This window comes from Cyanistes caeruleus, chromosome 12 (genome assembly GCF_971803275.1).
Source record: "Cyanistes caeruleus chromosome 12, bCyaCae1.hap1.1, whole genome shotgun sequence".
Taxonomy (NCBI): domain Eukaryota; kingdom Metazoa; phylum Chordata; class Aves; order Passeriformes; family Paridae; genus Cyanistes; species Cyanistes caeruleus.
In genome coordinates this window covers 8734460-8749631 of record NC_141712.1, presented here as the reverse complement: position 1 = coordinate 8749631, position 15172 = coordinate 8734460, and the positions used below count along the sequence as shown (strand labels likewise).

The following is a 15172-nucleotide window of genomic DNA, read 5'->3' as shown; positions in this document are numbered from 1 at the left end:
ATCATGATATGAAGCCTTAGTGCACAGTTGCTGCATTGTATTCTCAAGGCAGTTGCACTAAAATAGGAAGGAGAGTTTCACATAGTTTTGTGACTCATAGAATTTCTTGTAGTGTCAAAAGACTCAAAGAGTGTCTCATAAATCTTAGATAGTGTTTCAGTGAAATATCAGATAGCATTGCTGTACACAGGGATGACTCCCCAGAGAGCTCTGAAAAATGCTGAAGGTCCCTGTGCAAACTCAACAACTGACACAAACCAACACTCCTGCACTCACCAACTTCTCCAGAAAGCTCAGGAGTCAGAGGAGCAAGGAAGGTACTAAAAGCTGCCTGTGCATTTCTGGGAAGTGGTGAACCCAGCCTGAGAGAGCGTCTCCAGCCCTCCTAGGAGCCTGCCTTCCCAGAGCCCACTGCCAAACACTGGCAAAAGCCTCATCTTTACAAAGCCTTGAAAACAGGTGCTCTCCCTGGAGTGAATAATCTGATTTAATCAGTGTAATGGTGGAAAGCCTGTGATTCTACCACCTAGTGTCCTTAACTCTTACTACAACCCACCAGCCAGAGGCTGTCAGCTGAATAAACACAACAGGTACCATGGTAGGATTTGGCTGTGCTCTGGATCAGGCACAAATGATGTCTTAGCAAGCAAGGCAAGCCTGCAGCCTGCCCTCTCCTAGTCACAACTCAAGGCATATAATGCACTCACTGCACAGCCTCAGTCTCACATCAGCAACACACAAATGCAGGAAGCTAAAGCTACTTGTTTTTATAGAGATAAAGAAAAAAAATTCAATAAATAATTTAAACTATTAAGGGATGACAACTTGATTAACTAATCTTCCAGAGTCATTCATTATATGAAATAAAAATTTATCATGATGCACAACTGCACAAATGTCCACTAATCAACAGAAGAAAAAATGCCAAAGAAATCAATTTAGGCTGCAAATCCTATTATTTGCATCAACTTGCAAGTAGCTGGAGATATTTACAAGCTTTGTTTTGAACATTTAGTTGTTTCCAACAGACAGAATGCAAATAAAAATATTTTTTAAAAGGCTCCTACTCGCATACACTCCCAGCAAATGACACTGTAAAAACAGACCGGGGTGTAAGCACAGTATTAGTACAAAATAAAACCCACTTTGCAGACAACATCATTCTGTACAAGTCTTTATAAAAGCAAAGTTTCACTGCAGAGACACCTGTCCCTCAGACTCCCTTTTATTAATACAGTTTTTCTTATGGACAGTTTTCACTTCAGAAGTACAAAGGCAACCCTTCACAGATCGTTTATTTCTTAACTCCAAACTGGGTCAACCAAAAAAGCCAGCATTTTGCCCCCTTTTGAAGCACTTGAGATGTTATTTTCACTTAGCTTTGGTACGTTGCAAGTCCAGAACTAATTTTAACAGTGTATAATTTTAACAGTGTAAATACTTCAGCTGCAAGCACAGCGCTAATTTTAACATGGTAAATAACTCTCTCACTGAATTGAGATGTCTAATACAGCTCTTTTTTGTACCTGCCTCAATAATAAAGTGTTTCTTCTTACAGTACCATGAGTTGTGCTCTGAACCTACCTCTTGTCTAGTTTACCAGAATGCTTGAAGAGCAGAATGACATCTCTTTTTATCCAGCAATTTCATTAGACCTCTGAAACACATTTTAAACAAAGCTAACAACTTTGAAAATATGACTTGTCCAAGTTACCATCCAAAAGATGCAGCAGCCAGGACACCTGACACTGCCTGGCCCTGGTGAGCTGGGCCAGCACAGCCCAAAGGCTCAGCAGTCACACTGATGGAGAGAGCACAGAAGCATCAACAAGCCAGTGTTTGATTTCACAAAGTCCATCAGAGCACAGAAAGCAGAGAACACACACATAATATAAAAGGAAAGCATTGATAAATATGCCGTAAAACCTCTGCCTTTTAATGTAGATGGAATGATTTGATTTGCAGGATTGTTCACAGAACAGTCACCACTACTGAAAGCCCACTGCCTTTAAGCCAAATGTTCAGAGAAAACCAAGCTGAGCCTGCTTAAGCAAACACTGCCAAATTCAACCTTCTGATACTACAGTTTTCACAGACATTATGGTGATCTTAGAAAACTCAGCAAGGTAAAAGAAGATTTAATTTTCAGAAGGGAAATACTGAACTAGGGAAAAAAGGCAAGGTAGAGCTGAAAGACTGTCAAGAAACAAGATTCTCAGAGACGTATTATGTAAGTTTTTACTGTGGGTAAAACTTCTTCAAGCACCCTTCTAATTATTACCACTGCTTGTAAAAATATCCCTTATATTTCCTCCCCTGGGATTTACTCTCTGAAAGGGGTGGGCACTGTTGAGACTTGTTTGCTGCCTTGTTTTAAAGGAACAGACAATGAATCCCTTCATTTGTCCTCCTCCAATCCAGACCAGACCTACTCCTAAAGGTTTTTTCCACATCAACTACATTGTGGAATATTTCAGAACATCAAACCAACAGGGCCCTGTTTGGGATTTTAAGTCTGTAACCTGGAGCAAAAGCAAGCAGCCATTCTGCAGTTTTCAGATTCCAGGATCCTCTGACACCCAGCTGCTCTCTGACAGACTGGCAGAATTCATCACCTGAACTCATTTCAGTCCTCAAAAAACAAACTAACGGAACACACAACACCCAGCTGAATAGATTTTGTTAGACTAAGAGTTATCCACATTTTAGAAGTTCAATCTGAAGTTTGCAGTTTGTCCTTTCACATTCCTAACCTACCTGACACTGAGGGCTCCTGCAGACATCCCAGTGCTGCAATGAGCACTGCAGAGCTCCAACAGGAAATTGCTGAATAGAGCAGCACCCTCCATCAGTATCTGGCTGGAATAAAAGCCAGGGCCATCTACAGTCTCCACCATATCTTTCACCAAATACAGTGTGGATGTTCATTTTTGTTAAAGAAAACACTCATGGGGGGATGAAAAAGGATGAAAAAGGGACCTGTTGTGTGCTGCACGTGAACTGGATCATGCACCTGACTTCATCCTTCTCCTATTTCCAGACTAGAAAGAGACCTACCTTTACTGGTGAAGCAGTTACCTGGGTATTTTTGCTGCTCTAGAGTTTTGTGTTTAGCTTTCTTTCAGTCGGTTTGATGACTGGGAATGATAAAACACTGTCTGTACACATGGGAAACAAGACCAGACTAACTGAGGCTGAGAAGTTATTAAAGCTCCAAGAGACTCTGAATAAGCCTGGTCTTAAAAGGCACATAAGAACAATTCTAATTTCAGAGCCCTTCAAGCAGATAATTTCTTCAGTGTACAACAAAATAACCAAATTGAGTTCTGAGCTACTAGGAACTACAGCAACACTTAGTTTTTTATTAAAGAGAAGAAGTGAAGGATTTGCATTAAAAACCTTAGGAAGACATACACAAATCATAACTGCATCACTAAGACATGAAACAGATGCACTGAACTTCTCAATTACCAACTCAGCAGGCTGAAATTACTCAACTTATATCCTAAGTCATAATTCAGCACTAAAACTGTACATAATAATGTCAACACTATCTGCCATACTTTTGAAAGCAGAGTCCTTAAAGAAGAATAAAACAGGAGAAAATGTCACTAAATTAGCTTCCAAGTGAATACATGAGAAATTTCCTTTTTCACAAAACATGACAAAGATGCTCACCTTCTCCTTCCCCCACCTCAGCACGATCTGGCTTTGCTTCTTTGTGCTGCCCTTCTGCCACTTTCACAGCCACTGCTCTGCAAATGGCTCCCAGCTTCCGATCCAGGGCCCGCACTCCCGCCTCCCTCGTGTACCTGTGAGAGACAACAGCTGTGCTGGGCTGTGCTCTGCAAGACAGAGTTTCTTTCAACAGAAACCCACTCCTTACTAAACACACAGACAAGTAAAATGGGGTGGAAAAGGTACTAAAACCTTGGACTACTCTAATACATAGGAAAAAATATTTTGTTTTAATCAAAATAATTGTCACTGCTGATAAAACTGTAGACAAATTACTGAGTGGGAAGACATGACTAACACCTTTGTGAAATGCTAAGCAATGTCCAACAGCACTGAGTTCTTCTTGGATGCTTAAAAATTAAAAGGAAGAACTATTTTAAAACTTAAAATATATAGCTCACTGGAAGTTGAGAAACTGGCTGTAAAAGAATATTTTGTTTTGGTCTGTGAACTACAAAGAAGCACCAGGCAGTAACACTACACAAAACAGCCAAAACACTGGTCATAAAATATTTCAATTCATTGAATGCCAATACACTTTTTCAATTGGAAATGAGATAGTTTCAAGTTCAAAAGATGTTCTGATCAATACATTTGCTGTCATGTCTAACAAAAGCCCCAGTTCTAATGAATAGAAGCTATTTGAAAAACCCCATATTTTAATTTTTAAACCTAATTCCAAATCTAGACAAATGTACCCATCAAGTCACAAGGAAAAAAAGAAGGATAATTTCCATTTTTTGTATGAAAAAGATAGCAATATAACTTGTCTCTTTAAACTGCATGCTATCTGCTGCCAAGGCCATGGCTTCACATAGTGCAGCAGCCACACCAGCCTCAGGTGTTCCTGTTTATTCACAAGGCCTTGGCAATTGTGTCAGCACAAGGGATGGTGAGCCACACCTGAAGAGCAAGAGCAAGAAATTCTCTACAAAAAGGATGTTCTCTAGAGAAAACAAGAACTAAGGAAAGAGCAATTTCATAAACCACCAACTGCTGAACTGCTGAAACTATTAAGGACAATACATATTAAAATGTTTTTCTATTACCACTTTATAAACAGATTTATAAAAGAAGTTACTTAAACTGAAAGCAATGAACAGATTTACCTGGTAATTATGCCCAAAGTGGTTACTTGGGGAATCTGTATTTGCTGTGGAGTCAGACCATGTAGTTCAAGCTGTTTAGGAATCAAGTGCCTATGTGCAATTTCAATTTTTTCTTCTTGTGTGTATCCTTCAAATAAAAAAAAAATAGTATGTAATTTGTTCATGATCTTTTTTGCTTAGACACTACAATACAATCAAATCTCTTATATTTCACAATTCTACCTGATTGAAATTAACAAAAAACCTCCCCCAGCTATAATTTATAAGGCTGTTAAGGTATGATCCTTTGTGGCTATTCATAACTTCATGTGAACAAAAACAGAATTTTAGTGTTTCCAAGAACCCTTTCTCCAACAGAATCTTAAAAAGATGCATCAGCCAACAGACCATTAGAATACAAACAAATCAGCGAAGGAAAATATCATTACAAAATGTATCCATGTACCACCACAGACCTGGAACTGAATTTTCCTGAGTGCAATGCTAAATACCATTCTGGTGACAGAGGCCACAGCAGAGGCATCCTGCCTTGTCCCTTTTAAGGACTCCATATTCCTGGCAGTCTTTCCTTAACGAGCTGCCTTTCATTTCAACAAAAACGCCTCAAACTTGCTTAAGGACCTGCAACAGCCATGTAATGAAGGGACTGCAGTGTTACCTGGCACCTGGATAACCTCCATTCTGTCCAGCAGGGCGGGTGGGATTGTAGCTGTAGTGTTGGCTGTAGCTATGAAAAGCACTTGGGACAGGTCAAAGGCTACGTTTAGGTAGTGATCGGTGAAACTGTGATTTTGTTCTGGATCCAAGACCTTAATAAGAGTGAACACAAAAGTGATGCAATTGTGTGATCAGAAGTAAATAAAATATACACATTTTTATTATATTCCATTTGGATCTGTCAAATCTGACTTCACAGTAATAAAATACATTATGGATGTCACTAAATCCTGGCCTTGTCTGGACTACTCGTCACATCACATGTACAAGAAGTCACTTCTCCATGAGTTGTTCCTGCCCTTTTCTAGAGGTGCTGCAGCATTTCTCCAGCCATCAAGCACCTCCCCTAAGCTGTATCTCCATGACCTTTCACACATAGCAGAGTGGCCCTTCAAGGACTCACAGCAACCTTGGAAAAGCAGCCCATGTGGCCCCACAGAACAAGGAGAGCTCTCCCAGGAAATCCTTGACTCCAATCCTCACCTGCTGCTGGCAACTCTTCTTACTCAAAGCTTACATCATACTCTCACACCAGCCCATGAGATCTCTCTTGTGAGACCAAGGGGAGGAACACAATCCCAGCTTTATCTGCTGTCACTAAATCACCTGCCTCACTCATTCTGCTTTGTCCAGCCTTTATTACTAATGGAGGAGTACAAGTTCTTATTGTCCATGACATCCCAGGCACGCTTTGACCCTTTGGCAAGCCCTGGCCTTCCCAACACAATCATTTTTCTTTTTGTCCCAAAACAACAGAGACAAAATTGAACAAGCACTGCAGAACAAAAACACACAGTCTGATCAACCTCAAAAATTAACTGAACAAGTAGAACTAGGGCTGTAATAACTATGTTGTCTTCCTATCACTTTTATAGTACTACTTATGTGTGCTAATGCAACATTTGCCTAGATTTAACACAAGGGTACTGAGATGCTGTTTTGCAGATTTTTTAAGTGGCACAAATGGTAAGTTCATTGTACATATCAATTTGCTCCTGGGTTCTGTATCACCTGTGAACTACCTTTGCTTCACAGCCCCCTTGAAGTACAGCCACACTCTTCCTTCCCAAATGATGAATGATCAGTGCTACACCAACACAAATAATTCTCATGCCACAAACAATAGGACCCATGCATCTCCTGAGAAACAGCACACCACTGTCAAAATAATTTATCTGCCTACACCCAAATGAATGCACACAACCTGAATTATAGCCAAGAACAGTGTTGATAATTAAAAAACAACTGAATTTGAGGACTTCTTTGATAGTTATAAAAGAAACAATTCTAAGTTTCTATTACTCTTAAATTTTCCTCAGACTTTGAAAAGTGGAAAAATCTTTTGAAAACATTTATGATCAGAACAAACTAGAAAAATCCTACTACAGAATGCCAGAAACACAGCTGACTTTCCTAAAAAACAGAATAAATTCAGATTTTAATTTCAAGTGCTGCACAGATTTAAAAGCAGTTACACATTTCCATTAATAGTGAAATCTTCAAACATACTGAAGCACATGCTTCAATTCTGAACCCAGGGCTGGAACTCAGTGAATGCCATTGTGCACTGGCTCTAAGCTATTCAAAAGCTTTTCTTTCCCTCTTCAGCAAGCAGCTGCTGTCATTTACTCCCTCCTTTACCAACAAAAGCAAAGGCCTTGAAGTATCCTGACAAGCCAATGTGCCTTACCTCAGCCAGGCCCCCAGGCCAGCCCTAAACTACAGGGAAACACAACAACTGGCAGGGAATGCAAGCACAGCAACTACAAACTGTCCTCAAAACAAGCAGTTCTATACCAAATATTAGCCTCCCACTCAAAGTCTAGTCTTGCACATTATTCTAAACTGTTTGAAACAGCTAATCCTAATTCAATTTACTCCTTTTTTTTATACTGGTAACAGTATTTCCATAGAATTCCAATCTATCAGCTGAAGTGTTTGTAAGTAATTCCAAAGCTACTGAAAAACAATGTATTCTGACAGACCAAATTGACATTTTGACACATTTATTTGCATGTTTCTTTCTCCTTCTAGTCTGCAACTAGAAATCCTTATGAACCCTCCTAAGTGCCAAGCTGGTGATTAGAATACTATTTACAAAGATGCAAAAATACTGATGCTCTAGTCACATACAAAAAATACAATCCAATAAAGAGAAAGGAAACTATAATCCAAATCAGCTCAGATTATATCTAAAAATGTGAATTATCTGAGATCTTTTACAAGGGCAGGACATCCTCCAGACTCAATTCTTTGTCATGGTAACTGTTTTTTAGAATAAGATACAAACTAATGTCCTGCCTGTGTATTTCAAACAGATTCTCCAAAGCAAATAGAACTGTTCTTCAGTTAGGTATCTGTGCTCAAGTTCAAGCTCAAAAGTATTCCAAGATATTCAACTAATACAGAAATATGAAGTACAAAAAGAACATTCAGTGCACAAAATATCTTGGCTAATTTATGACAGATAGCTCACATGCATACAAAGGCTTCTCTGTAACAGCTTTTTATTACCACAAAATCCAGAATAAATTCCATGAACATTTAATTGCCTGGCTATGCTCCTGGTCTAATTTTCCTGCATACAAATAGTCACTATCAGGCACTTGGATCCATTTCTGTTTTCTTCTGTTTTTAACAGAGGTCATCTAAATTTAGACTAAAATATTCCTTTGTTAATGAACAGTAACTGGAAATAGGAAGATATTCTGTCTTCTGAAGCAACAGCTCTGCAGAAGCATTAGAATTAAGCACATATCTAGCAATTAGAAAGTACCAAGCTTTGCTCCCAAGCTCAAAGGGATGGCAATTTTCTTCCTGAACATGCCCTGTTGTGGACAGCAAGAATTTAACACACCTACACATTAAGGAATAAAGGATGTGCCTTTCATACCTAATGATGGCACTTACCAGACAAGCAACAGTTTCAAAAGCAAATGCAGCCATTAGGTGACCACTGACTACTGTTTGTTCTCCAGCAGAACAGCCACCTCTGCTCACTCCAGATGGACTTTCCAACAACATAAACCATGAGAAGCAGATGAAAATGAAGCTATTATGTCCAGCCATGAGCTATCCTTTAGAAGAGGTAAAGCACCTGCTTCAGGATGTTTAGCCAGCAGTAGAGGGATATAGAAAGCTCACAGGGGAGCAGCCCAGCCATGGTTAATAGAGCAATTACTTTTCCAGATTCAACTAATGGGCAATTAGCAGGGCTTACATAAACCCTGCAGCCCAGGCAGGCAGTGGGATGTGAACCTTATGAGCCCCAGCTGGAAAAATCCATGTCAGAAGCAGAGCTGAGTATCACTGAGAATGTGGTTTTAAAAGATGGAAAACAGAAACATCTCAAAGCAGCAACGATGTACCCAGAATTCAAACTCAACTAATTAAACAAGTATTAATTAAATTCATTTGCTCTCACAAATGACATAATAGAAAAATACAACTGTTCTCTACTACAGGACAGGGAATGTTATAAAACCCAAGAAAATGTATAAAATACAGAGAAAATTATAAAACCCAGCAAAGGTTGAATAAAATTGCCAATATGAATATACAGATCTAGATTCATGACTGGAACACTCCTTCCAAGAAATCTCAAATCATTGTGTCTGCATAGCAAACAACAACCAGCTAAATAGAAAAATTTGATTTTCAGGTATTTTTATCCATGCATTGACTAGAATTAGGACAGCCTAGTTCAAGTATCTAAAAGACGAATGACAGGAGAGGTATCAGCAAACTCAGAGAGCATTACATTTTCAGCAAAGTGTAAATAAAATCCCCCAGAGGAATAGTACAAGGAATAATGTATTTATTACACTCCCCTGCTTGCTGTCTTTGCACTTTGAGGCCCTTCATGCACCCTAGAAATGTGTACTATACACTTGAGAAATGCACAGGTAAAGGACCATAACTGTCATTTTTAAAAGCTAAAGAAGTGAAGCCATGCTATTTTCTAGCACATTTAAATTATTACTAGTTCATGTTAACATGCAAAGATCAAAACAGAGCTCTCAAACCACAGCCTGTTCATACACTGATTTTCAAAGAACTTGTTGGCCTTGTCAAAACAGTAATTTTCCACTATCTAGCAGGAAGAAAATAATGACATTTGTAGAAAGTCAATTGACACTTCATTTGCAGAATGTCATACAGCATCCAGATGAGCTCATGACACCTTAATTTAAGTAGCATATTTTTCATATTTAAATCACTGCATTAAGCACTGTCAGTCAAGAGTCATTAGAACGACTCTGTAGGCAAATACTATCAGAACCACTTTCACCTCCACCTACCAAAGCTACCACAACTCTGACAACTGAGATGTTTCTAGGATTATGCCCTAAGTCACTTCTCTGAAAGTGAGCCAGGCTAGCTCAAAAAATGTGGGTATTTTTTACTAATGCCTCTCCTTTTGAGTGAAACAGGTACAGAACCATGCCAGCAGCAGTGCAGCTACAACAGTGGGAGCATGGCAGCCCCTAGGGCCAGAGAGAACACAAAAGAGAAGGCAGAGTGTAAAACTACAGCAGTACAAGGAATCTCTAAGCATGCACAGCACTAAAACCATCACGTGCATTGTGCTGCATCTGCCCTGGCAGCCTCAACACTTCAGGCTGGCCCAGCCCTGCTGTGCCATCCCCTCCCTCACTGCCCCTTTGCCATCCGTGCTGGCACAGAAAGAGGGACCCAGCCATCTGCCCAGGGAAGGGCAATGCTTTGTCTCTTCCCCACGTCTGAGGATGTGCTCCCTCTCTCCAGCAAACTGCTAGAATAAAAGCACTGCATATGCACAAATCAGTGGAAGAAGGAATTGCACTGGGATATCATGTCACACTCCAGGAAAATGGAAATTGAGAAGAAGGTTCTGACAACTCCTTACTGCTCTCTGCTATATGACACATGAAGCTTGCAAGGCACAAGTCTCAATTCATCTTCTTCATGATCACTCCAGTTTTGGCCTCCTGAAAGCCCAACTAACCTAATTAATAACATCTCAACACTTGATGGGATTTACAAATTATTCCAACAGTATCTCATTCACCAAAGTCCTCAATTGTATCTCCAGGATGTTACTAGTATTTTTAAGCAAATCAACTTAGACAACTCTAAAACCTTTTTGATTAAATAACTGTATTATGTGCTTCAAAACTAAATTCATTCACATCTTAGTCTGAGTACCAGAAGTTCAGAAAAAATGCACTCATGGAAAACCTGACTAATGGAAAGCTAACACTCATCATACCATAATCAGCCAAATACTCATCACACCATAATCAGTCAAGGAGTGGGAATCTGTGACTTACATGAAAAACCTAAGTTCAGACAGTTAATTACAACACTAATGAAAGGAATTCTCCTAACAGAACATACAGCTAGTCCATATTATGCACTGGGTAAACTGCTTAGCTCCAATACAAGCTGGTACCATCAAGAGCTTCAAAAATATATTAAAGTGGTTCCAAGAAAGAAAGGGAAAACTTAAAGCAGTCTAGTTACTGTCTAGATCCTCTACAGTTAACAACATTTGATCATTAAAAATCTGTGTCCTGAAGTCCCCCAAATAAGTGATGTTTAGGGTTCGAACACTATTTAAATACAGAAAACACCACAAAATCTATGCTTGTGCTCAAGTACAGCTCACTGAGACTTATATGTTACTTAGCCACTATGTAACAGCATCTGCATCGTGCCTGAGGAATTGACAGAAACCCACCCATGTCAGAACTCAGCAGCTGGTATTTGAATAACAGATCCAGCACTGTCAGGCCTTCTTTTGTCCAACGAATCTTCTGAGTCCAGTTTAATTATTTTAAAATCCAAAAGAAAAACAATGCTTGCAGTTTAACACCTCTTACCTCAAGCAAGGCTGCTGCAGGATCCCCCTGCAAGCTCTTTGCCAATTTATCCACCTCATCCAAGAGGAAAACAGGATTGTTCACCCCTACAGTCTTCAGGCCATTGATGATCCTGCCAGGCATGCTGCCCACATAGGTGCGCCTGGAAGGGGATGGGGAAAGAGGGCAGTGACACTGGGAACAGGAGGAGCAACATCAAAAACATCACAAATAAAACTCCAGGCAAAATAGAAGAACAAGGAACACTGCAACAATTCTCGGATTTTTTTGCAAAAATTTGTGGAATACTTGATAAAAATGTGGAATATACAACTGAGCTAATACAAGCAATTATAGCAGCAGATGAAAATTTGAGTTCCATGGTGAACTAGTTGGTCTGCAAAGATGATCATTTACATTAAAGTGTATCCAGAATTTACAGCTTGTGGATATTTTAACGTGTTCTAGTGACCATCATCCTTGTACTGTAAGAATAAGCAGAAGCACATTTGGGAACTTCATTAATAAAAGCATTTTCATAATTACAGTGCTGGGATTTTGTCATCATAACAGAGTTCACACAGCATGTCACAAAAGAGCAAAATTCCCATTATGCTGAATTGTCAATGTCCCCATGACAGCATGCTTTAATAAACACCCACCAAAAATAACCGTATTTACTGTCATTTCAATATGAAATGAAAAGCTGAACACTGCAATGAAACAAAAAATGACAAGTTTGAATTTATTCAGAAAATCAGTAAAATCATTTTCCCACAACACACATAGGGCACAACTACATTTTACAGATGTATATAACCCTTGTTTGCTGCATTTATCCCACTCTCTTCTGCTTGTGCCATAACTACTCAAAATACTATAATTAAGAGCATAAAATTCTAGGAAGAAAGAGATACATTAAGTGCTGAATTACAGTATCTAGCTCATGACCCTCACAAAGCAGACAAGCAGAACAGGCCTGCTTTGCCATATGATCTGGTTTACCACTGTCCAAAACAAACATGATGACATTTACAAAGATGAAACCAAAAACACCACGGGACTAATTTCAAAAATGACTAGACATGACTTTAAATATATAAAAAATACCCAAAAAACAACAAAAGCAGAACCCAAACCACACAGCAATGGTGTCAGTTCCATGTATTATTTTACCACTGAGGAAATAAATTGCAGTAAATGTATTTAATTCTAGATCTGAGAAAAAAAAAATAAAAGGTTTTAAGACCTTCTAAACAGCCAGCAATGCAAGAGAAATTCAGTTTGCCTGTTACCACCTTCCTGAGGCAGCTGCTAAAGACTGAAGCAGCCAGCAGGCAACAGTTCCTCACTTCAGTGCTTTTGTGTAGTCTTAATCTGCAGCAAGGGAGCGGATTGCTCCCATGGAGGGCTGCGCTGTGGAACATTCATTACAGATCAGGACTCTGCATGGGGAGCTATTACACAGCCAGCCTGCCTCCTCCTCCTCCATCTGCACACCCACAGCCTTGCCAAGACAGGGAAAGCATTCTATGAAATGCAATCAGAAAATGAGGAGACTGAATCAGAGCTGGAGTTCACAGAAGTGAATCACTTACCAGTGTAAACAAATTTATCAGTGTAGCAATTTAGGCATTTCTTGTTTTGGGGGAGATTTGGGGTTTTTTCAGTTATGGGTTTGGGTTTTTTTTCTTTTTGTGGTTTTGGGTTTTGTTTGGTGGTGGTAGCTTTGATCTTCTCTGGGTTTTTTTTACCACAAGGTGCTCACTGCACTAGAGAGTAATTTTACATGCTTCAGAGACAATGCAGCCCAGTTTCAGTATTTTGCTTATGCTACTAATAGGGTAACATAATCAGGTAAACATCAAACATTCTTTGTTCTTGCTTGCTACATTATTCTCAAGTGCATGCTTAAAAACATTACACTTTTTTAAAGCATGTTTGTGTTTTTAGATACAGAAAGTTTTACTTGGTCCTTTTGAATCCTACAAAGATTTGAGCTATCCATGTTCCATTGAGTTTTAAGAGAGGCTGGTTCATAAACTAAATTAAGGCAAGCAGATGCAACAGTCTAAACCTGTAGCACCTCTTTATTTATTAGAGATGGACCAATACCTATTTTATTATACTAATAATCAAATACTTGAGATTTCCAAAGTTATCAGGGAACACATCTTGACAAAAGAATCCTTGGTAAGACAGGCCCTGCAGGTATTTATATATAAAACCAGACAGAATATATTAAAATTACAAGCAGGTATGGCCATTTATCTGTCTGACTGTTAACCTTTGTTAGATGTAAAGATGTGAAACTAAATGCTACTGTTTAGGAATACTATCACTGAATGTGATGTTGATTTCATTATTTTTGCTAGGGTTGAAAAGAGGTAAAACAATATTCTACATTGCTTTGCTCATTTTTTGATGCAGTTCCTTTCCCTGCATTAAACCCAGAGGACAGTCAGTTCTCCCCACCCAAAACAGGAAGCACAGAGCAAGTTTCCTATTTATCTCACTTGTGTAGCAATACTTAAATAACTCAACCCCTAGAGAGCTCCAGGCAGAGAAGGTAACTTAGTAATCTTTTTATGTAGTTTTAGATCAGTGAAAAAGTACCTTAAAACAAAACACTAGAGCTGTACAGTATGTTATAAGGCACTATGCATCCTAGAGAATGCAAGAAAAACAGCTGGGAAATCCAGCTTTCTTGGTTCTCTCAAGGTAAACTGGGAAAGCCTAGGAAAAAGAGCCCTTAAAGCAGTGGTAGTATTATTGAAAAAAAGAGGACTCACTTCACAGTGATCTCAAGACAAACAGTTTGAAATTTTTTTAACTGAAGGGGTATAAAAGGATAACAAAGTTAACACCACTGTTCCTGAACATCCTTGCACAAGGTCACAGCCTTTTTTTTTTCCTTTTTTGTGCAAGGCCAGAGGTTGTGTCCACTCACAAATCTATCTCTGCTTTGCACTTGTCTAACAAAGCTCATTCCTCTCATGGGTGAAGCTGTCTGCAGTTTGTTTTTTTCTGGTGCAACAAGGCCTGTGCAAGTTCTGCAAGGAAGCAAGGAAGTTCTGCCAGCACAGCTGTCCTGGTAAGGAATCAGTGCAGAAAGTTCTGCCAGAGCAGCTGTCCTGGTAAGGAATCCCACCACCCCTCAAACAGGTGCACCTAAACAAGTCTTCTTTAGCAAAGGCCTAAGCCAGAATTGAACTGTCCAAGCTTTTGAAACTGCAAAACAGTGGAATATAGGAAGGAGTGCTTCACATGAAGGTGAAAAAGAAGAGCTTCACACTTACCTCACCAGCACCGCTATAAATAAATGGCACAATTACATCTTTTCAGAAATAGAAAAACACACTACAGAGATGATTATACCTGTCCTGTTTGATACAAAATATCAATACTGAGCAGATTTTAAAAGCGATGAGCTTCTTGGAAAAAGTTGTAAGTCATCCTTCAAAGTGGTTTGTGGGTTTTTTTTGTTTTTTTTAATATAAGTATAAACAAATGTAAACCAGTATACTTTAACATATCGTATAGATGAGTTGTAAATGCAGACAACAGCTGAAGGATATCTGATCAAGGAGTTCTGGTTTTGTACCAAGAGGATGATTTCGTTTTGGGAATGCAGAACAATACTTGCTACCCTACACTCAATCAGTGAAGGATTCCCAAGCTCCAGGTGCAGGCACATGATCCCCAGTGAAATGGCCAAACCTGGGCAGTTCCAATTGTCACATTTGCACATCAGGTGGGACAGCA

The 15172-nt window shown here is 39.2% G+C and overlaps 1 protein-coding gene across 2 annotated transcripts in view; it reads right to left on the bottom strand.

Moving 5' to 3' along the window:
• Positions 1–15172, bottom strand: part of LONP2 (lon peptidase 2, peroxisomal) — a 37881-nt gene that overhangs the window by 14134 nt on the left and 8575 nt on the right. For both annotated transcript variants that reach the window (XR_015275234.1, XM_086847141.1), the window contains exons 8-11: positions 11429–11570; positions 5506–5656; positions 4848–4974; positions 3679–3812 (exon numbers count right to left, since the gene is read on the bottom strand). Coding sequence is in view for 1 of the 2 variants with exons in the window: in XM_086847141.1 (XP_086703267.1) it covers positions 3679–3812; positions 4848–4974; positions 5506–5656; positions 11429–11570 (554 nt within the window). In the remaining variant the exon portion in view is untranslated. The remainder of the gene's footprint in view (positions 1–3678; positions 3813–4847; positions 4975–5505; positions 5657–11428; positions 11571–15172) is intronic.